We start from the raw sequence: 24,933 nt of genomic DNA on the forward strand, positions 1-24,933 counted from the left end.
TGTACGTGGCGTGTATAGTTACTGTGTACGTGGCGTGTATAGTTACTGTGTACGTGGCGTGTATAGTTACTGTGTACGTGGCGTGTATAGTTACTGTGTACGTGGCGTGTATAGTTACTGTGTACGTGGCGTGTATAGTTACTGTGTACGTGTTGTGTATAGTTACTGTGTACGTGGCGTGTATAGTTACTGTGTACGTGGCGTGTATAGTTACTGTGTACGTGGCGTGTATAGTTACTGTGTACGTGGCGTGTATAGTTACTGTGTACGTGGCGTGTATAGTTACTGTGTACGTGGCGTGTATAGTTACTGTGTACGTGTTGTGTATAGTTACTGTGTACGTGTTGTGTATAGTTACTGTGTACGTGGCGTGTATAGTTACTGTGTACGTGGCGTGTATAGTTACTGTGTACGTGGCGTGTATAGTTACTGTGTACGTGGCGTGTATAGTTACTGTGTACGTGGCGTGTATAGTTACTGTGTACGTGGCGTGTATAGTTACTGTGTACGTGGCGTGTATAGTTACTGTGTACGTGGCGTGTATAGTTACCGTGTGCGGCACGCCCTGCGCTCGAGGGTTTATTGGAATATTCGATGTAAACAGATAAAATGACTTCTACATCCACGGAATAATGATGTTATTTATTTTTTAGTTATTATAACGGTAATCTTAACCCTAACCCTCCCCTAAGTGTCTAACCTCAACCCTAAAAAGCCTGAAAAATCATACGTCGACCTTTTTATGTCAACCATTTGCATGTTGAACATTTGACCTGGTCAACCTAAGCCCAAGTCAACCATTTAATTGGCAACTTTCTGACCATGTCGGCCACTGACCGCCTATCTTCCATCCGGATGAGGATGAATTATGTATACACGTTTTGTACATGACCTGCCGACACATTTCTTAATGGGTATGGGTAATAGGGTCGACCACACTTAGGTCGACAGTCATTATGTCGACCACTATTGGTCGACAGCGACTAGGTCGACACCTGGCATAGGTCGACATGGAAATAGGCGGACATGAGTTTTTTAAACAATTTTGGTGTTGTTTTCTTCGTTAAGTGACCGGGAACACCAATTAGTGCACCGCGTCCCCTCGCATGGCTCGTTACGATCGCCATGCTTCGGGCAAGGTGCCTCGCTCCACTACTGCTGCGCTCTGCACAGGTTACCGTTCTCAATCGTCGTCCACGTGGATCGTAAAGTATGAAAAAGTTTAAAAAAAAATTCAAAAAATGTGAAAAACTCATGTCGACCTAATGCATGTCGACCAATAGAGGTCAACCTAATGACTGTCGACCTAAGTGGTGTCGCCCTAGCGACTGTATACCTTTCTTAACCGACTGTATATAATTTTGTATCATGCGGTATTGTTCTTTTATGTCGCCATGTGAATACAGCAGAGCAGACACGTGTTGTATCCAAGGGCATGAAAATCAATGATCTATAAACGTGACCGAAAAAGCCAGAAAGAAGCTTGAAAGAAAAAAAAATAATTTAGTATATACAGATGGAGCCATCTTTATCTTGGCCTTTAATAGAATTAACTGTGGCTTGAGCAGTCGGACTTAGGGGGTCATTCTGACCCGATCACACGCTGCAGTTTGTCGCAGCGGTGCGATCGGGTAAGAACTGCGCATGCGCCGGCACCACAGTGCGCCGGCGCATGCCAGACAGCCGAAGGCCGTCGGCCCGCTACGATCGCCACTGCCTGATTGACAGGCAGAGGCGGTCGCTGGGCGGGGGCCGGAACGGTGGTATTTGGCCGCCGTTTTGTGGGCGCGGTCCGGCCAACGCAGGCGTGTGAATGATCGTAGCTGTGCTAAATTTAGCACAGCTACGATCATATCGGAATGACCCCCTTAATCCCCTGCTGCATTGTTCTCTCTGTATTGTATTGGAGCTGAGAACAATAGATGAAGGGGTTATGCTAATAAGCCTTGGTGCACCTAGACACAGCAGAGAAGCCAAGATGAGCGTGGCTCCGTCTGTAAGCTTAAGTTATTTGAAGGGTTCCCCCCTTAGCTGACAAGTGTAAATGGCCTTTGTACTTACAGTCGCTATTGTCTTGGCTACAATAGCTGTTGTTAGGTTGCAGATGATAAAATAGCTAAATTGGAGAAACTGAATGAAAATGATGAAGAGTGTAATTATAAAGCAACTGACAAAGCTGTGCAGCGCCTCTTTGTCATGTAAGAGATCCGCGCCCTGCTACGTTACCCTGTAACATTCCCATCATTGTGCGCAAAGGTACAACACAGAAGATACATTACCGCTGAAAAGAAATTCCTCTGCCTTCACGTACTTTGCAAATGCCAGCCCTGATCTAATTACACAGAGAGCGCATACTGCAAACATAGGCAGAAAGCTACATTGTTCCCTCGTTACTGGATTCTATTTATCACAACATGCCCTTTACGTTACTTGTTTAGTTTCTAAACCAGACAAATCCTTTCTATTAAAGACAGAATCTGGGGTTAATTGTCAGGTAAATGCTGCGCTGCAAGGGAGGAACTGGCTTTCTGCAATGTTACAGCGCCACCTACTGGCCAATATCTGTTATTATACAGTATATATACTTATGCACACCTTTTGTAAATAGGTAAGTGAATGGGAAAGAAACAAATGTAATGACACAAGAATACAGGGTGTTACAAATTAAGGTATGTTACCTACTTCCCCAATTAAAATGTAAGTAAATAATAGTTTCCGCATACTAAGTACGTGACTCTATGAAACCCCCATAGCGCTGACTGCAGGGGGATTCCTATGATAAACATCTGAATGTTATTATTATTATTATCCTTTATTTATATGGCGCCACAAGGGTTCCGCAGCGCCCAATTACAGAGTACATAAACAAATAATCAAACAGGAAAACAGCAACTTACAGTTGACGACAATATAGGACAAGAAATATTGGGGAACATTTCGAAAACTATTGCACAGAATTTTTTTTTATTTTTTTTTAGCAGAAACAGACCAGCAGACAACCAATACAACAAGTGCCCTATAGTTATATTAAAAACAGAAACTGCACAGACAGTTATGACAAATGAATGATTCGGCGTACAGCGATTACCGTAACAGTCCTACACTTAGGGTAGATTCAATTAGCCGGGAAGTAGACTGCGCAGCTTTTACCGTAGGTAAAACTCTCAGCTGCAACATCTTTACTATCCGTGCTAATACAGGTTTCAATAGGAGAAATGGCGACTTTTACTTTGCATGTCCAAAGTAGGTGATAACTATGAACAAATCCTTATTTTAACGTAAAAACGTTGGAATAGAGGGGGTCATTCCGAGTTGATCGCTCACTAGCTAGTTTTAGCAGCCGTGCAAACGCTATGCCGCCGCCCACTGGGGAGTGTATTTTAGCTTAGGGGCAGTACGAACGCATGTGCAGCCGAGCTCTACAAAAACAGTTTGTGCAGTTTCAGAGTAGCTCTGAACCTACTCAGCGCTTGCGATCACTTCAGCCTATTCCTGTCCGGATTTGACGTCATACACCTGCCCAGCGAACGCCCAGCCACGCCTGCGTTTTTTCAGACACGCCTTCGTTCTTGCAAACACTCCCTGAAAACGGTCAGTTGACACCCAGAAACGCCCCCTTCCTGTCAATCTTCTTGCGGTCATCAGTGCGCCTGAAAACTTCGGTAGAACCTGTGCAAAACAACAACGGGCTTTGTACCCGTACAACGCGCGTGCGCATTGTGGTGCATACGCATGCGCAGAAAAGCCGTTTTTTAGCCTGATCGCTGCGCTGCGAACAACGGCATCTAGCGATCAACTCGGAATACCCCCAGAGTGCAGTACCCCTGGGAACCCCTCCCAACTATGACCAACAAAGATATGTACTGTACATCTCTAAACATAAGAGAAATGGGTTAAATGATGTGGGACATGTATGTAGAGGTGTAAGTGATGTGGTACATGTATGTAGAGGCGTAATGGTGTGGGACATGTATGTAGAGGTGTAAGTGATGTGGGACATGTATGTAGAGGTGTAATTGATGTGGGACATGTATGTAGAGGTGTAATTGATGTGGGACATGTATGTAGAGGTACAATTGATGTGTGACATGTATGTAGAGGTGTAAGTGATGTGGGACATGTATGCAGAGGTATAATTGATGTGGGACACGTATGTAGAGGTGTAAGTGATGTGGGACATGTATGTAGAGGTATAATAAATGTTGGACATGTATGTAGAGGTATAATGATGTGGCACATGTATGTAGAGGTGTAAATGGTGTGGCACATGTATGTAGAGGTGTAAGTGATGTGGCACATGTATGTAGAGGTGTAAATGGTGTGGGACAAGTATGTTGTAGAGGTGTAAGTGATGTGGCACATGTATGTAGAGGTGTAAATGGTGTGGGAAATGTATGCAGAGGTGTAAGTGATGTGGCACATGTATGTAGAGGTGTAAACGGTGTGGGACATGTATGTAGAGGTGTAAATGGTGTGGGACATATATTTAGAGGTGTAAGTGATGTGGTACATGTAAGTAGAGGTGTAAATGGTGTGAGACATGTATGTAGAGGTGTAAGTGATGTGGCACATGTATGTAGAGGTGTAAATGGTGTGGGACATGTATGTAGAGGTGTAAGTGATGTGGGACATGTGTGTAGAGATGTAAGAAATGTGGGACATGTATGTAGAAGTGTAAATGGTGTGGGACATGCATGTAGAGGTGTAATGATGTGGGACATGTATGTAGAGGTGTAAGTGATGTGGCACATGTATGTAGAGGTGTAAGTGATGTAGCACATGTATGTAGAGGTGTAAGTGATGTGGGACATGCATGTAGAGGTGTAAGTGATGTGGGACATGTATGTAGAGGTGTAAGTGATGTGGCACATGTATGTAGATGTGTAAGTGATGTGGGACATGTATGTAGAGGTGTAAGTGATGTGGCACATGTATGTACAGGTGTAAGTGATGTGGCACATGTATGTAGAGGTGTAAGTGATGTGGGACATGTATTTAGAGGTGTAAGTGATGTGGGACATGCATGTAGAGGTGTAAGTGATGTGGGACATGTATGTAGAGGTGTAAGTGATGTGGCACATGTATGTAGATGTGTAAGTGATGTGGGACATGTATGTAGAGGTGTAAGTGATGTGGCACATGTATGTACAGGTGTAAGTGATGTGGCACATGTATGTAGAGGTGTAAGTGATGTGGGACATGTATTTAGAGGTGTAAGTGATGTGGGACATGTATGTAGAGGTGTAAGTGATGTGGCACATGTGTGTAGAGGTGTAAGTGATGTGGGACATGTATGTAGAGGTGTAAGTGATGTGGGACATGTATGTAGAGGTGTAAGTGATGTGGGACATGTATGTAGAGGTGTAAGTGATGTGGCACATGTATGTAGAGGTGTAAATGGTGTGGGACATGTATGTAGAGGTGTAAGTGATGTGGTACATGTATGTAGAGGTGTAAGTGATGTCGTACATGTATGTAGAGGTGTAAATGATGTGGGACATGTATGTTGTAGAGGTGTAAGTGATGTGGCACATGTATGTAGAGGTGTAAATGGTGTGGGAAATGTATGTAGAGGTGTAAGTGATGTGGCACATGTATGTAGAGGTGTAAACGGTGTGGGACATGTATGTAGAGGTGTAAGTGATGTGGTACATGTAAGTAGAGGTGTAAATGATGTGAGTCATGTATGTAGAGGTGTAAGTGATGTGGCACATGTATGTAGAGGTGTAAATGGTGTGGGACATGTATGTAGAGGTGTAAGTGATGTGGGACATGTGTGTAGAAATGTAAGAAATGTGGGACATGTATGTAGAAGTGTAAATGGTGTGGGACATGCATGTAGAGGTGTAATGATGTGGGACATGTATGTAGAGGTGTAAGTGATGTGGGACATGTATGTAGAGGTGTAAGTGATGTGGCACATGTATGTAGAGGTGTAAGTGATGTGGGACATGCATGTAGAGGTGTAAGTGATGTGGGACATGTATGTAGAGGTGTAAGTGATGTGGCACATGTATGTAGATGTGTAAGTGATGTGGGACATGTATGTAGAGGTGTAAGTGATGTGTCACATGTATGTAGAGGTGTAAGTTATGTGTCACATGTATGTAGAGGTGTAAGTGATGTGGGACATGTATTTAGAGGTGTAAGTGATGTGGGACATGTATGTAGAGGTGTAAGTGATGTGGCACATGTATGTAGAGGTGTAAATGGTGTGGGACATGTATGTAGAGGTGTAAGTGATGTGGGACATGTGTGTAGAAATGTAAGAAATGTGGGACATGTATGTAGAAGTGTAAATGGTGTGGGACATGTATGTAGAGGTGTAAGTGATGTGGGACATGTATGTAGAGGTGTAAGTGATGTGGCACATGTATGTAGAGGTGTAAGTGATGTGGCACATGTATGTAGAAGTGTAAATGGTGTGGGACATGCATGTAGAGGTGTAATGATGTGGGACATGTATGTAGAGGTGTAAGTGATGTGGGACATGTATGTAGAGGTGTAAGTGATGTGGCACATGTATGTAGAGGTGTAAGTGATGTGGGACATGCATGTAGAGGTGTAAGTGATGTGGGACATGTATGTAGAGGTGTAAGTGATGTGGCACATGTATGTAGATGTGTAAGTGATGTGGGACATGTATGTAGAGGTGTAAGTGATGTGGCACATGTATGTAGAGGTGTAAGTGATGTGGCACATGTATGTAGAGGTGTAAGTGATGTGGGACATGTATGTAGAGGTGTAAGTGATGTGGCACATGTATGTAGAGGTGTAAGTGATGTGGGACATGTATGTAGAGGTGTAAGTGATGTGGGACATGTATGTAGAGGTGTAAGTGATGTGGGACATGTATGTAGAGGTGTAAGTGATGTGGCACATGTATGTAGAGGTGTAAGTGATGTGGGACATGTATGTAGAGGTGTAAGTGATGTGGGACATGTATGTAGAGGTGTAAGTGATATGGGACATGTATGTAGAGGTGTAAGTGATGTGGGACATGTATGTAGAGGTGTAAGTGATGTGGCACATGTATGTAGAGGTGTAAGTGATGTGGAACATGTATGTAGAGGTGTAAGTGATGTGGGACATGTATGTAGAGGTGTAAGTGATGTGGGACATGTATGTAGAGGTGTAAGTGATGTGGGAAATGTATGTAGAGGTGTAAGTGATGTGGCACATGTATGTAGAGGTGTAAGTGATGTGGGACATGTATGTAGAGGTGTAAGTGATGTGGGACATGTATGTAGAGGTGTAAGTGATGTGGGTCATGTATGTAGAGGTGTAAGTGATGTGGGACATGTATGTAGAGGTGTAAGTGATGTGGCACATGTATGTAGAGGTGTAAGTGATGTGGGACATGTATGTAGAGGTGTAAGTGATGTGGGACATGTATGTAGAGGTGTAAGTGATGTGGGACATGTATGTAGAGGTGTAAGTGATGTGGGACATGTATGTAGAGGTGTAAGTGATGTGGGACATGTATGTAGAGGTGTAAGTGATGTGGCACATGTATGTAGAGGTGTAAGTGATGTGGGACATGTATGTAGAGGTGTAAGTGATGTGGCACATGTATGTAGAGGTGTAAGTGATGTGGGACATGTATGTAGAGGTGTAAGTGATGTGGGACATGTATGTAGAGGTGTAAGTGATGTGGCACATGTATGTAGAGGTGTAAGTGATGTGGGACATGTATGTAGAGGTGTAAGTGATGTGGGACATGTATGTAGAGGTGTAAGTGATGTGGCACATGTATGTAGAGGTGTAAGTGATGTGGGACATGTATGTAGAGGTGTAAGTGATGTGGGACATGTATGTAGAGGTGTAAGTGATGTGGCACATGTATGTAGAGGTGTAAGTGATGTGGGACATGTATGTAGAGGTGTAAGTGATGTGGCACATGTATGTAGAGGTGCTGGGACAGATCCCTTTAAACTGCACCATACAGGAACATTTGGGAGCAGAGCTGTATTTATTCACATGCCAGGCAGAAGGGGCAGCACCCTCACCCTACTGCCAACCCCAGTCCCCTCTGACACCAACATCACACCCCTGGTTCTCTCTGGCACCTCCCCTGGGTTGTATTCACCATACAGCTCCGCACGGCTACTGGTCTTCTCTGTCACTTCTCCATGGTCAGCGCTGTGAGGTCATATGGACAGCGCTGTGAGGTCATATGGACAGCGCAGAAGGGAGCAGAAGGCCAGAAGCCTCCTCAGGGACCACGCGGGCAGGTAACGGGCATTAGGGATATCAGAGCACTGTAATATAGAGAAGGCACAGACTGGCTATCCTGAATGGCGGGTGTACCGGAATGGATACAACCAAGTAATGATGGCGAATTCTGTGACATCATTAAACTAAAACCTTCTTTTACTCGTGCATGACTGTGGGCCGGCGTGTACAATCCTAGCCTGGTGTGTACGATCATGGCCTGGTGTGTACAATCCTAGCCTGGTGTGTACGATCATGGCCTGGTGTGTACAATCCTAGCCTGGTGTGTACGATCATGGCCTGGTGTGTACAATCCTAGCCTGGTGTGTACGATCATGGCCTGGTGTGTACGATCCTGGCCTGGTGTGTACGATCCTGGCCTGGTGTGTACAATCCTAGCCTGGTGTGTACGATCATGGCCTGGTGTGTACGATCCTGGCCTGGTGTGTACGATCATGGCCTGGTGTGTACAATCCTAGCCTGGTGTGTACGATCATGGCCTGGTGTGTACAATCCTAGCCTGGTGTGTACGATCCTGGCCTGGTGTGTACGATCCTGGCCTGGTGTGTACGATCCTGGCCTGGTGTGTACGATCCTGGCCTGGTGTGTACGATCCTGGCCTGGTGTGTACGATCCTGACTTGGTGTGTACGATCCTGACCTGGTGTGTACAATCCTGGACTGGAGTGTATGATCCTGGACTTGGTGTGTACGATCCTGGCCTGGTGTGTACGATCACAATCCTGTCCTGGACTGGTGTGTACAATCCTGGACTGGTGTGTACGATCCTGGCCTGGTGTGTACGATCCTGGACTGGTGTGTACGATCCTGGCCTGGTGTGTACAATCCTGGCCTGGTGTGTACGATCCTGGCCTGGTGTGTACGATCCTGGCCTGGTGTGTACAATCCTGTCCTGGACTGGTGTGTACAATCCTGTCCTGGACTGGTGTGTACGATCCTGGACTGGTGTGTACGATCCTGGCCTGGTGTGTACGATCCTGGCCTGGTGTGTACAATCCTGTCCTGGACTGGTGTGTACAATCCTGTCCTGGACTGGTGTGTACGATCCTGGACTGGTGTGTACGATCCTGGACTGGTGTGTACGATCCTGGCCTTGCCTGGTGTGTACGATCCTGGCCTGGTGTGTACGATCCTGGACTGGTGTGTACGATCCTGGCCTGGTGTGTACAATCCTGGCCTGGTGTGTACGATCCTGGACTGGTGTGTACAATCCTGGCCTGGTGTGTACAATCCTGGCCTGGTGTGTACGATCCTGACCTGGTGTGTATGATCCTCGCCTGGTGTGTACAATCCTGTCCTGGACTGGTGTGTACGATCCTGGCCTGGTGTGTACGATCCTGGACTGGTGTGTACGATCCTGGCCTGGTGTGTACAATCCTGGCCTGGTGTGTACGATCCTGACCTGGTGTGTATGATCCTCGCCTGGTGTGTACAATCCTGTCCTGGACTGGTGTGTACAATCCTGTCCTGGACTGGTGTGTACGATCCTGGACTGGTGTGTACGATCGTGGACTGGTGTGTACGATCCTGGCCTGGTGTGTACAATCCTGGCCTGGTGTGTACGATCCTGACCTGGTGTGTATGATCCTCGCCTGGTGTGTACAATCCTGTCCTGGACTGGTGTGTACAATCCTGTCCTGGACTGGTGTGTACGATCCTGGACTGGTGTGTACGATCCTGGACTGGTGTGTACAATCCTGGCCTGGTGTGTACAATCCTGGCCTGGTGTGTACGATCCTGACCTGGTGTGTATGATCCTCGCCTGGTGTGTACAATCCTGTCCTGGACTGGTGTGTACGATCCTGGCCTGGTGTGTACGATCCTGGACTGGTGTGTACGATCCTGGCCTGGTGTGTACAATCCTGGCCTGGTGTGTACGATCCTGACCTGGTGTGTATGATCCTCGCCTGGTGTGTACAATCCTGTCCTGGACTGGTGTGTACGATCCTGTCCTGGACTGGTGTGTACGATCCTGGACTGGTGTGTACGATCCTGGACTGGTGTGTACGATCCTGGCCTGGTGTGTACAATCCTGGCCTGGTGTGTACGATCCTGACCTGGTGTGTATGATCCTCGCCTGGTGTGTACAATCCTGTCCTGGACTGGTGTGTACGATCCTGTCCTGGACTGGTGTGTACGATCCTGGACTGGTGTGTACGATCCTGGACTGGTGTGTACGATCCTGGCCTGGTGTGTACAATCCTGGCCTGGTGTGTACGATCCTGACCTGGTGTGTATGATCCTCGCCTGGTGTGTACAATCCTGTCCTGGACTGGTGTGTACGATCCTGGCCTGGTGTGTACGATCCTGGACTGGTGTGTACGATCCTGGCCTGGTGTGTACAATCCTGGCCTGGTGTGTACGATCCTGACCTGGTGTGTATGATCCTCGCCTGGTGTGTACAATCCTGTCCTGGACTGGTGTGTACAATCCTGTCCTGGACTGGTGTGTACGATCCTGGACTGGTGTGTACGATCCTGGAATGGTGTGTACGATCCTGGCCTGGTGTGTACAATCCTGGCCTGGTGTGTACAATCCTGACCTGGTGTGTATGATCCTCGCCTGGTGTGTACAATCCTGTCCTGGACTGGTGTGTACGATCCTGGACTGGTGTGTACGATCCTGGACTGGTGTGTACGATCCTGGACTGGTGTGTACGATCCTGGACTGGTGTGTACGATCCTGGCCTTGCCTGGTGTGTACGATCCTGGCCTGGTGTGTACGATCCTGGCCTGGTGTGTACGATCCTGGCCTGGTGTGTACGATCCTGGCCTGGTGTGTACGATCCTGGCCTGGTGTGTACGATCCTGCACTGATGGGCACGAGAGTGGTACATGGCGTGTACCAGAGCAGGCTGGCGTGTATGATCCTGGGATGGCGTGTACCAGTGCAGGCTGGCGTGTATGATCCTGGGATGGCGTGTACCAGCGCAGGCTGGCGTGTATGATCCTGGGATGGCGTGTACCAGCGCAGGCTGGCATGTTCTGTATGATCCTGGGATGGCGTGTACCAGTGCATATCACGCTGCTTTTTAGTTCCACACGGAGGACACTGTTCATGGGAAGCGCTGAGGCCTTTTGTTGCTGTCATCTTTCAGAACTATGATCTTGAGTCTCCTCCGCTGCTGGCTCCTGAGAACCTGACTCCTTCCGCACTTATCAGCCCATACACTGTTCAGTATCTTTTCTATCCATTTCCCTTCTCATCTTACCGCGGGGATCGTCTTACCGGTTACTCTGCTCGCCAAATGTACGTTGTTTTCCTCCCAGCTGAAGGCATACGAGAAATCCCTGTGGGCCAAGGAGTGCCTGGAGCAGTCTTACGCAATCTGTGGCTCTCATGCTGGTGTGGAACTACAAGTCCCAGCACTGCAGTCATTGCAAGTTCTAGGGTGAAGCAGAACTAGAACAGCCTTAAGCAACTCATGGCTGTTGTGAAACTACAAGTCTCAGCATGTTCTGCCAGGCTGGAAAAAGAATGAACTAGGAAAATCGGCCCGCCAGCGGTATCTGGGTTTATACGGTCAGGTGGCTGCTTCCATTTCTAAACTGCACTACAAATATACTAATAAATCTGTGTGGTTGCTATGGGTTACAGTGCATTTATAACACACTGCACCATGGCCCTCATTCCGAGTTGATCGCTCGCTAGCTACTTTTAGCAGCCGTGCAAACGCATAGTCGCCGCCCACAGGGGAGTGTATTTTCACTTTGCCAGTGTGCGAACGCCTGTGCAGCCGAGCTCTGCAAAAACATTTTGTGCAGTGTCAGAGTAGCTCTGGACTTACTCAGCCGCTGCGATCACTTCAGTCTTTTTGGTCCCAGAATTGACGTCAGACACCCGCCCTGCAAACGCTTGGACACGCCTGCGTTTTTACTAACACTCCCAGAAAACGGTCAGTTGCCACCCACAAACGCCCTCTTCCTGTCAATCTCCTTGCAATCGACTGTGCGAATGGATTCTTCGTTAAATCCATCGCCCAGCAATGATTTGCTTTGTACCCGTACGACACGCCTGCGCATTGCGGTGCATACGCATGTGCAGTTGTGCCGAGTTTTGAGCTGATCACTGCGCAACGAAAAACGTCAGCGAGCGATCAACTCGGAATGACCCCCCATGTCAGTAAGCAGTCAAATGATCGCCACGTATTAACATCCCAGTTATTTACTACAAAGTGCAAATGTGCAGCACAGGAGCACAGATGCCCCTGGGCTGAGGGGCATGATAGGTGGGTTGCCTTAGGCAATGACATCACCTCTCCCAACAAACAGAATCAACGTGTTGTGCTCCTCCGCCAGAGAGTCAATACAAACTTCTGCCAGCCTTCAGAAAATACTTTTAATGGAGGATATAATACAATATATAATGGAATTATTTCACTGAATACCCCAACGATAAAATTTATGCAAATAATTAGTGACTTAGGGTGTTGCCTCTGAAAAAGGTGAGCATGCCTGGGTGCGTTAGGGGGTGAGTGGGTGGATGGTCTGAGGATCTGGCTGGATAGACTGGAAAAACAAATAAAATTCCCCCTTTTACTTCCTGTAGTGTTGGGAGTTATTTACTTCCTGTGGTGTTGGGAGTTATTTACTTCCTGTGGTGTTGGGAGTTATTTACTTCCTGTAGTGTTGGGAGTTATTTACTTCCTGTAGTGTTGGGAGTTATTAATTCCTGTAGTGTTGGACGTTATTTACTTCCTGTAGTGTTGGGAGTTATTTACTTCCTGTAGTGTTGGGAGTTATTAATTCCTGTAGTGTTGGACGTTATTTACTTCCTGTAGTGTTGGGAGTTATTAATTCCTGTAGTGTTGGACGTTATTTACTTCCTCTAGTGTTGGGAGTTATTTACTTCCTGTAGTGTTGGGAGTTATTAATTCCTGTAGTGTTGGACGTTATTTACTTCCTCTAGTGTTGGGAGTTATTTACTTCCTCTAGTGTTGGGAGTTATTTACTTCCTCTAGTGTTGGACGTTATTTACTTCCTGTAGTGTTGGGTGTTATTTACTTCCTGTAGAGTTGGGAGTTATTTACTTCCTGTAGTGTTGGGTGTTATTTACTTCCTGTAGTGTTGGGAGTTATTTACTTCCTGTAGTGTTGGGCGTTATTTACTTCCTGTAGTGTTGGGAGTTATTTACTTCCTGTAGTGTTGGGAGTTATTTACTTCCTGTAGTGTTGGGAGTTATTTACTTCCTCTAGCGTTGGGAGTTATTTACTTCCTGTAGTGTTGGGAGTTATTGACTTCCTGTAGTGTTGGGTGTTATTTACTTGCTTGCCGACACTTTGCTTTCCCCTCCAAGGGATCCTGCAGGTGGCGCCAAGGAGGGAGGAGCAGGGTGTGTGTGTTGCTGCGAAACGCGTTACTGTGGTCCAGCTTCTCAATTCCTTCATGTGTGCAGTGAGAAGCGGGGGTCTGGCCATGATGATGCAATTGATTGCGAGTCCTGTCATCAAGCACCTGGAACAGACACTACTTGGTAAGTGTGCCGAATCTGGGAGGCGGTTCTACTCTCTTGGGAATCCAGGAGAGCTGCCCGGAACTCGGAAGTCTCCCGGACATACCAGGACAGCAGGAAAACATGGCATTATATGTTATAGTATGGACAAGAATACATCAGTATGATCTGAAAACCGTTAATAATAAGCTGAAGACATGAAAGGGAGTTTATATATGAAATATACCTTCTTCTGAATGAAACAAATCAGCAGTGATACTGTGCGGTGTTCGCACATAATCAGATTTACTTGGAATTCTGGCTTCATTTTTAAATAATCAAACATTACGGCATTAAAAAAAAACTGAATCTCTACTGTATAGAGGGGTATATCTAAGACCAAAGGGGTTCGGAATCCTTTTCCAAGTACATATCCAAACAGCTGTTTTCTGTGAACCCTACAACCCAAGTGTGAGCAAGTGCAGAACGGATGGACAAGGCATCACCACAAAAGTAGTAAATACCTAGAAAACATTTATACAATTGTTTAATAACTAACTGGTCGGTGTAAGGTCCAGACTAGGTAGGAGAGATGTTCTACAAAACCACCAAAAACATCCACGGCCACTAAAGACAGTATGAAATATTGTAGAGGATTTGTAGCTGTTTTTGAGGTAGGGTTTTTGAAGGATCTTCAATTGTCGCTACCCTGGATTGAAACAATGTTTCTTGAAGCTTGAAGAGGAACTAAGGATTTTGTGAAAATTTACACTATTTTCAGAATTAAAAAGAAACCTTGAGCCATATTTATAAAGAACATTGGTACATTTTGACAAAGAAACAATTATAAACTAACTTCTACTCTACTAGTGTTTTTACGGTGATGGCATCGGAACGCATCTAAACTATACAGACAAGACAAAAACAACACAACAGATGACTTCGGAGCGTAAAACCTTTATATATGTAGCATCCAATCCATTTGCTCACATCGTAACGTGATAGAACTTACCGAAAGCTTTTAAGGGTTCCATCAGTTTTAAGGTGAACGTCTTTCCTTTCTCCAACTCTTTCAACATCTTGGCAACCTCATAATGGCGTGACCCCACAATGCTCTTCCCGTTAATAGATTCTATGTGGTCTCCAATGTTTATTACTTTTACTTTGTCAATGATGCTGTCTTCCTTAATACGCTGCAAACAAGACAAAAACACTCTAGTAAGCAATTCAATAATATATATGGGGAAATAAAAGCAGAAAGATACCCCGGCAGGTAGCGGCAATATCAGTCATTGGGGGTCATTCCGAGTTGATTGCTAGTAAAAAAAAAATCGCAGAGCAGCGATTAAGTGAAAAAGCGGCACTTCTGCGCATGCGTATGCGGCGCAGTGCGCACGCGCGACGTGCTTTCACAACGGGCAATGTATTTTTACACAAGGTCTAGCGACGCTTTTCAGTCGCAATGACAGCCGCAGAGTGATTGACAGGAAAGGGGCGTTTCTGGGTGTCAACTGACCGTTTTCAGGGAGTGTTCGAAAAAACGCAGGCGTGCAAGGAAAAACGCAGGTGTGGCTGACCGACCGCAGGGCGTGTTTGTGACGTCAAATCCGGAACTGAATGGTCTGAAGTGATCGCAAGCGCTGAGTAGGTCTGGAGCTACTCTGAAACTGCACAATATTTTTTCGTAGCCACTCTGCGATCCTTTCGTTCGCACTTCTGCTAAGCTAAAATACACTCCCAGAGGGAGGCGGCATAGCGTTTGCACGACTGCTAAAAACTGCTAGCGAGCGATCAACTCGGAATGACCCCCATAGTCCTAGCGGACGAGGAGCCCTTTGCCACCTCCTCATACACATATCACCAGCTCTGTTTTTCGGTGAGTATAGCTGGTCAGCACACAAGCGTGTTTTGGCCTACGCAGTGCGTGAAAGGTGACTGATGGAGGTTAATGTTCTAGGGAGCCCAGATATTTATTCCAAGAAAATGTAAAACTAAATATCAAGCGGATTTATCTAATTGGCTCCACTAAGCAGGGCATTGGGTGTGGCCGCTAAAGGGGGTGTGGTCATGGTACAGTGGGCGGAATGGTTATTTGTACCCAGCAATCCTGGACCCCCTGCAAACCTGGGGACTTTGTACCCGCCTCACTCCCCTGTATTCTTTAACTTGATGCCCTATGCCCCTAGCCCAGCAGATCTCACGTGTATAGTAACATAAATATAATCTGCAGGCAATTATAAGTACTGGTTATTTACACAGGTGATCATAAGGAAAATATGTGGTAAGAGAAACTACAGCAGGAAGCTTAGTGCAATTATTAACTAGATTTTATAGTTTTGGACCTGAGCCCTTATGAGGCGTGAGGCTGCTTTGCTGTAAGGTACGGTCTCCGGTTACACGACAGACATGCAAACACTAACAGCCAGGGAGGCAAAGTCCATGCAAATGACTGGGGCGTTGTGCGGGACGCAGAGAGCAGAAAGAGAGAGGTGTTTGTGTCTGTATAAGCTTGGCCGGGATTCCTGGCTGCTCATTCATTTTACATGTACAGTATTTATACACCGTGAGCAGCACCTCCGTCTATATATACACCCGCAGTGTTACTGTAACAGCAGCTTATATAACGGCACACGTGCTCCCTGCAGACGCTGAGATATTTATGCTGTGGAATATCCGACATCCACAAACATCTTTTTTTACATTTTATTGCAGCAATCCCATAACAAAAACAGCTTCTTTTTGTTTTTCTTGTTTTTTCATAAATCTCCCTAGCAGGTACAGTATATGAACGATGTTGGTATTTACCTTATTTCCCCTTGGTTTATTTTCTTCAGTCTACTATTTAAAGTGGTGCACTACAATACCCAGCATGACATGACTTCTCCATTTTTTATTCTAATATCACTTTCTTTGCATTTGAAACACTCGTTTTGAATTACATTATCTGCCGACCGCCCGTACACAAGCTGCAGCAGCCGGCGGTGACTGACAGCTGTACTGGGCGGGCGGGTGTAAATGCGTCAGTCCTGATGGATCGGGCAGTGTGTACGCTCAACACACTGCCCGATCCGGCTTTAGATATATCTGTAGGTGTGTACCCAGCATGACTGCCCGTACACACACACCAACGTGCCAACGATATATTGGCCGTCGACTGTGCAGCAGGGCCGACGCTATACGTCTGTGAAACGACAGAGTTCACAGACATATCGCTCGTACACACTGGACGACGGACCCGCGATATATCGTCCGTTCAAGAGAACGGCCAATATATCGGCCAGTGTGTACCCACCTAATTTGTAAGATCAGCAATGAAGGTGCAAAGAGGGATTTGTGCAATTGACCTAAATTGAAAAACAGGGACATTTCCATGAGCAAATTTCTGAAATCTGGGATTGTTTATGGAAATTACCGATAACCAGCAATGATGGATCCGTAGTACTGGTATAAAGGGCAAAGAGAGAGTTCACTCCCCCAACCTAAATAATCTTATCACCCATTGTACATCGCTTAAGCTTTTATAGGCACAGAACACTCCTGTGCTCCTGCCTCGGTGTACTGAGGTTTATAGGTGTTCACTATTATTATATAATCCTGGTACTCAGGGATACCTCTATATAGCAGCGTGTGTCACTCACATACAGATGCGTTCTGATACATTCAGCCTCAACACACCACGCAGCGCAAGTCGCCTGGCGCAAGTGAGTCATCAGGTCCCGTGAGACTCTGCTAACGTCAGGCATTTTTTTTTCTGCTGAAAATGCATCTGTCGCAACGCGATGCGGCTCGGACGCCCGATGAGACTATGCTGATTAATGTTATATGTGACACTTGTATACTGTGTGTGACTGAGTCTGTATACGGAGCAGAGCAGAACTTGTATTGGAGAAAAGCTGCGGCTGCTACATTGTAGCACTTTGTGTACAGAATCAGAGGCTCAGTCGCCAGAGGCGTAACTAAGAGGGGTCGAGCAGGGCACGTACTCTGGGCACTGTGCTTGGCCCAGCAGAGGGGGGTGCCGCCGGCCAGCGATTCGTACCTGCTCCGCCCGCCTCTGTCATTATGCTGCTGCTGCCATCCTGCCCGTTACCACTGCGCCGCCGAGTTAGACCCGTAGTGCTTGGCGACGTTCGTGCAGCAGCAGCTCCGAGCCTCCATCCCAACATATGTGGTGCCGCTGGGAGCGTAACCGCAGGAAATTATGGTGTGCAGAGAGACAACGCAGGGGGAGGAGATGGTGTGCTGAGAGACGACGCAGGGGGAAGTGATGGCGTGCTGAGAGACGACGCAGGGGGAAGTTATGGTGTGCTGAGAGACGATGCAGGGGGAGGTGATGGTGTGCTGAAAGACAACGCAGGGGACAGTGATGGTGTGCTGAGAGACGACGCAGGGGGAGATGATGGTGTGCTGAGAGACAACGCAGGGGGAGGAGATGGTGTGTTGAGAGACAACGCAGGGGGAGGTGATGGTGTGCTGAGAGACAACACAGGGGGAAGTGATGGTGTGCTGGAAGACAACGCGGGGGGAGGAGATGGTGTGCTGAGAGACAACGCAGGGGGAGGAGATGGTGTGCTGAGAGACAACGCAGGGGGAGGTGATGGTGTGCTGAGAGATGACGCAGGGGGCAGAGATGGTGTGCTGAGAGACGATGCAGGGGGAGGTGATGGTGTGCTGAAAGACAACGCAGGGGACAGTGATGGTGTGCTGAGAGACGATGCAGGGGGAGGAGATGGTGTGCTGAGAGACAATACCAGGGGAGGAGATGGTGTGCTGAGAGACAACGCAGGGGGAGGTGATGGTGTGCTGAGAGACAACGCAGGGGGAGGAGATGGTGTGCTGAGAGACAACGCAGGGGGAGGTGATGGTGTGCTGAGAGATGACGCAGGGGGCAGAGATGGTGTGCTGAGAGACGATGCAGGGGGAGGTGATGGTGTGCTGAAAGACAACGCAGGGGACAGTGATGGTGTGCTGAGAGACGATGCAGGGGGAGGAGATGGTGTGCTGAGAGACAATACCAGGGGAGGAGATGGTGTGCTGAGAGACAACGCAGGGGGAGGTGATGGTGTGCTGAGAGACAATGCAGGGGGAGATAATGGTGTGCTGAGAGACGACGCAGGGGGAAGTGATGGTGTGCTGAGAGACAATGCAGGGGGAGGTGATGGTGTGCTGAGAGACAACACAGGGGGAAGTGATGGTGTGCTGGAAGACAGCGCGGGGGAGGAGATGGTGTGCTGAGAGACGACGCAGGGGGAAGGGATGGTGTGCTGAGAGACAACGCAGGGGGAGGAGATGGTGTGCTGAGAGACAACGCAGGAGGAGGTGATGGTGTGCTGAGACGATGCAGGGGGCAGAGATGGTGTGCTGAGAGACGACACAGGGGGAGGAGATGGTGTGCTGAGAGACGACGCAGGGGGCAGTGATGGTGTGCTGAGAGACAATGCAGGGGGAGGAGATTGTGTCCTGAGAGACGACGCAGGGGGAGGAGATGATGTGCTGAGAGATGACACAGGGGGAGAAGATGATGTGCTGAGAGATGACGCAGAGGGAGGAGATGATGTGCTGAGAGATGACACAGGGGGAGAAGGTGATGCGCTGAGAGATGACGCAGAGGGAGGAGATGATGTGCTGGAAGACAACGCGGGGGGAGGAGATGGTGTGCTGAGTGACGACGCAGGGGGAAGTGATGGTGTGCTGAGAGATGACGCAGGGGGAAGTGATGGTGTGCTGGAAGACAACACAGGGGGGGTGATGGTGTGCTGGAAGACAACGCGGGGGGGATGGTGTGCTAGAAGACAACGCGCGGGGGTTGATGGTGTGCTGGAAGACAACGCGGGGGGGTGATGGTGTGCTGAGAGACAACACAGGGGGAGGAGATGGTGTGCTGAGAGACAACACAGGGGGGGGAGATGGTGTGCTGAGAGACAACGCAGGGGGAATGATGGTGTGCTGAGAGACAACACAGGGGGAGGTGATGGTGTGCTGAGAGACAATGCAGGGGGGTGATGGTGTGCTGAGAGACAACACAGTGGGAGGTGATGGTGTGCTGAGAGACAACACAGTGGGAGGTGATGGTGTGCTGAGAGACAACACAGTGGGAGGTGATGGTGTGCTGAGAGACAATGCAGGGGGGTGATGGTGTGCTGAGAGACAACACAGTGGGAGGTGATGGTGTGCTGAGAGACAACGCAGGGGAAGTGATGGTGTGCTGGAAGACAACGCGGGGGGAGGAGATGGTGTGCTGAGAGACGATGCAGGGGGCAGAGATGGTGTGCTGAGAGACGACACAGGGGGAGGAGATGGTGTGCTGAGAGACCACACAGGGGGCAGTGATGGTGTGCTGAGAGACAACGCAGGGGGAGGAGATGGTGTGCTGAGAGACGATGCAGGGGGAGGAGATGATGTGCTGAGAGATGACGCAGGGGGAGGAGATGATGTGCTGAGAGATGACGCAGGGGGAGAAGATGATGTGCTGAGAGATGACGCAGGGGGAGGTGATGGTGTCTTGGGTAATGGTCGCACAGGTTCAGTTCTACCTTTTAAACATAACTTTTGTTTTTTGATACCTGCGCCCAACCCTATACTGTACGGTACAATATTGTACTGTCTGTTATACTGATCATAGTGACTGCAAAAATAAAAGTATTTACAGACCACATAGACACTTGTTTCTCACATACAACACTGAGTACAGGATTGGGCGCAGGTATCAAAAACCTGAACACTATAACTAACCATTTACAGTCTGGACAACTCCTCCCCCCCCCCCCCCCCCCAACAAGAAACAAACACTGCTGCGCTCTAGGCAAACCCCTTGCTTCTATAATACATTACTTTTAATAATATACTATTCAATAGGATAGAAACCAGCGAAATACAAGTTAAAATCAGAAAGATCAGTGAAGAAAGCAAAGAATGTGTTTTAAGATATAATAGTGCGCACTGGATGCCACTGGAATATGTATTTAATAAATTGATTTATATGAAAATGTGTCCGTATCTGTTCATTTCGTATCTCTCTCTTGTTGTCATGTGCCTCCGATTGTGAGTCAACCGCGATCACTTGTTACTGGTAAGTGGACTTTGTTACTGGTAAGTGGACTTTGTTACTGGTAAGTGGGTACTCAGTGTATCTAAAGAATTCCTTTATCTGCGTCAATTCTCAGCCACTGCTTTCCCAGGGTGTTCCCCTTTAATTGTACTGTGACAAAGGGAAAAGCAGTTAAATAGATACAAAGTTGTTACATGTTGTCTATATGTGTCAGATTGTGTCTATTATGTCTCTCAGGATAAATCCCTTTTCTCTATTATGACAAAATTACACGGAAAAGATCACATCAATCCTGGACTATACCTGTCGATGTTTAGAATATTATTAGTGCTGACAATGGGGGTCATTCAGATCTGATCGCGGCTTTGCGTTTCGCACAGCGGGAGATCAGATCCGAACTGCGCATGCGTATGCACCACACTGCGCCGGCGTGTCGCACGGCTGCAACGGGGATCGCCGGTTAGCGACGGGATTGTGCAAAGGATCCATTTGCACGGGCATTCGCAAGGAGATTGACAAGAAGAAGGCGTTTGTGGGTGGAACTGACCGTTTTCAGGTTTGGAACCGGAATTGACGTCAGGAACCCTCCGTGCAAACGCTTGGACACGCCTGCGTTTTCCCGGAGGGTTCCTGACGTCAATTCCGGTTCCAAACAGGCCAATGTGATCGCAGCGGCTGAGTAAGTCCTGGGCTGCGCAGAGACTGCACAAAATCATTTTGTGCAGCTCTGTTACACAGGCGATCGCACAGTGAAAATACACTCCCCTATGGGTGGCGACTATCTGATCGCAGCGCTGCAAAAATCACTGCCCAGTGATCAGACCTGAATGACCCCCAATATTATCAGAATACACTATGGGGGTAATTCCAAGTTGATCGCAGCAGGAAATTTTTTAGCAATTGAGCAAAACCATGTGCACTGCAGGGGGGGCAGATATAACATGTGCAGAGAGTTAGATTTGGGTGGGTTATTTTGTTTCTGTGCAGGGTAAATACTGGCTGCTTTATTTTTACACTGCAAATTAGATTGCAGATTGAACACACCCCACCCAAATCTAACTCTCTCTGCACATGTTACATCTGCCTCCCCTGCAGTACACATGGTTTTGCCCAACTGCTAACAAAATTCCTGCTGCGATCAACTTGAAATTACCCCCTATGAATCCGTTTTATAGAGAAGTGACAATGCTGTAAGTGTTTCTCTGTTAAGGTTCTTTATTAGTATTTCTATTAATAGGTGTATGGATATTCCAGCTGCTAATACTTATATTCCTGTGGATTCACACAACCTCGTCAGCAGATAATTATTACCGCCACTGGTTGTGTGTGCAGCTCAACCGTCTTCACACAGTGTCCGTATCTGATGTATGTATATCCAATGATTCCGTCATCTGCTCAATCAACTTCCGCAGATATGCATATGATGGTATTAGATTGTCAGTATCATTCGTGGAACTTAATTATAATGTAGCGTCAGGTTGTGGAACAGGTTCGATATTCAACCCCTTCGGGATATTCCGACTTGTCCACACAACCTCTTAGATATGCGCTACTTCACAAGTTCTATTATAGGTGGGGATAATTACAATCTTGAGTATAATTATGACTACACTCAGTGGCACTTCCAGCATAGACAGTGTAATATCCTCACGTGTATTGTAATGCACTATCACATTCCATAGACATATAATAGACAGTAATTCCCCATTAATAGGGTGACCACCGTTGTTACACTTCACAACAACCTCTAAGCTTGTGGTTTTTCTAGAGAGAGTATGGATACAGCCGCTGCTCTGATCATCAACGTTTCCACACCACTGCTATAGTACATAATCTACAGAGGTCATCTACAGTGCGCAGCTAGCTTGACGCGCGTTTCGCTATTCGCTTTATCAGAGGCAAACCCGAATGCCTCCCGGGTTTCACTTAAATACCGGCTGGCATCTCAATCTACCAATCAGGATCCAGTTGGTTTGAATTGTCCAATGGTGTCGCGCTGCATACCAGTCACGTGATCGTGAGTTATATCAATGCCTTTTTCAGGTTTCCCTAATCGATCGGCAGTCTCACCTAGCCCCGTCCAGGTCATTCAGACTCAACCAATAGATCCGTTATTTTTAAAAAAATATGTATTTGTTCTTATTGGACATTATTTTACATTCCATAACTAGTCCCTTATTCCTTTAATTTCATCAGGTTGTGTAGAGCTCATACCTGGAGAGTCCTTATACCAAATGGATCATTATTCGGCTGTATTCCCACCCAGTACACCATATTCAGGTTATACAATCGATCCCAGATTGCATAGTTCACGTTTCTACCTTACTGTAGAAATGAATTAGGTCTAATAGTTGTTGGCAGAACCATTTTCTGTTCTCATAAATGGGCATTAATGGATGCAGAAAGATGCACTGTTGCTCTAACGTGCTCATGTTGGTACCTACAACATTCCTAGTTTAACCAAGATAAAATCAATCCTACAGGGGTTTGGATTTCATATTAAATGTATTGGACTGATAAAGAAACAACATTCCGTAATGTTAACTCCTATAACAATTCTATAGATTGAAGTGTGGATTGGAATGATGAAATCATGATTGTTTTTTTTATGATTTAGTTTATACTATTGTTCATGATAACAATAGAGAACCACCATTCCCATGATTTATTTTGAAATAAACATTTCACGGTTATATTATATGCGTGGCTGTGGAATAATCCTGCTTTCTAGTGGTTCATTTTAATTTCAAAAAGTGAATAAATAATTAAATGTGCTCTGTGATTGTGATTATACTTGTGATATCGACCATATCACATCTATATATGTGCATTCATTGGTATACCCAATTATATATGTGTGTATGTCTGCCTCGTGATCGAAATTTTTAACAGTGTCATGCTAGTTATAAGTCAGTACTGCGAGCACGTGTAAAGGCTGTGATTCGTGGCAAGTGACCACATTTCTTAAATATTGTGCAAAAAGTTAAAACCAAAACGTGCAAAAAAGCGGGGGTGAACTCATGACTAGATTACCTTTTAGAAATAAGTTATGGTATTGCAAATCTGTTTATAAGAAAGTGAATATTTTTCTCGCTATTGAATTTAGCGGAGAAGAAACAGAGGAGCTTTTTATTCCAGAAAGGCTGTATCTTCTCTTCACTCAATCCATTCGGTGTAACGGTGTCCATTAGAAAAATCAGTCTTGTTGTAATCATTTGCGATCAACGTCACCCCCCTGATATTCATGATCACTCTCTTCATACCAAAGGCCGTGAATCCTTTAGTGTAGCCTTGGTGATGTTTCCAAAAAATGACGAGCTACTGGTGTCTTCATTAGTTGTTGGTCACGATTTGCGTTCCTTATACTCCCAATATGCTCTAGAGTTCTCTTTTTCAGAGGTCTTTTGCTCTTCCCTATATAGTTCTTGTTGCAGGGACATCTCAGATTGTATATGATAGCTCCACGCCCCTTCTGGTATGTGGCCACACCCACTTTTGCCACGGGCGCCATAAACTCTGTTTCATTTTATTTGATTTCATGTTTTTCTTGGTGGGAGCCATTCTTAATCTTGCTCCAAGAACCCTAGTTATGCCTCTGTCAGTCACACGCAGATATACAAGTGTCATATATAACATTAAATAGCGCAGTCTCCTGGTGCGTCCTAGCTGCACCGTGTTGTGACCAAGACACAATTTACGTCAAAATGGACACCAGATGACAGGACACATCACAGGACACATCTGTATATCGATTCTATTCCGCTAACCCCTTCTGTGCTCCTCAGCAATATCCGTAGCCGGAGAGATGCTCTGCCTGATCTCAGCCTCCATGGAGGAAGCTTAGCAGCGCTGAGGGTGACTGGCAGGCGTTCCCGCTATATGTATGAGTGCCCAAACCCTGAACCAGTATTCCACGTCTATCCTGCCCAGGCGTCATGATGTTACCAGCTCCTCGTGATGCGACTGGCTCGTGCTGACCAGATGATGTCATTGTTCTCAAGTGCTCTGGTGACATCATCGAAAATCATTCTTATACATTTTTACTGGATGAGATACATTTACTCAGGAAAACAATTGCTGAGATCATCCAACACAACGAGCAATCAGATGTCACTTTCAGACAGACGACTTTTACATTCATCGATGATTTCTGATGATGGCTCGATGTCTTCAAAAAACATTTGATGATTTACTGAATACTCCAGAATGGTTCCAAAAGCC

General features: G+C 46.7%; 1 protein-coding gene across 1 annotated transcript in view; it reads right to left on the reverse strand.

Moving 5' to 3' along the window:
- GIPC2 (GIPC PDZ domain containing family member 2) overlaps positions 1-24,933 on the reverse strand; it is a 142,501-nt gene that overhangs the window by 81,098 nt on the left and 36,470 nt on the right. The window contains exon 3 of the mRNA XM_063939011.1: positions 14,677-14,857. Within this exon, the coding sequence (XP_063795081.1) occupies positions 14,677-14,857 (181 nt within the window). The remainder of the gene's footprint in view (positions 1-14,676; positions 14,858-24,933) is intronic.

The sequence above is a fragment of the Pseudophryne corroboree genome, chromosome 9 (genome assembly GCF_028390025.1).
Source record: "Pseudophryne corroboree isolate aPseCor3 chromosome 9, aPseCor3.hap2, whole genome shotgun sequence".
NCBI classification, from domain to species: Eukaryota; Metazoa; Chordata; class Amphibia; order Anura; family Myobatrachidae; genus Pseudophryne; species Pseudophryne corroboree.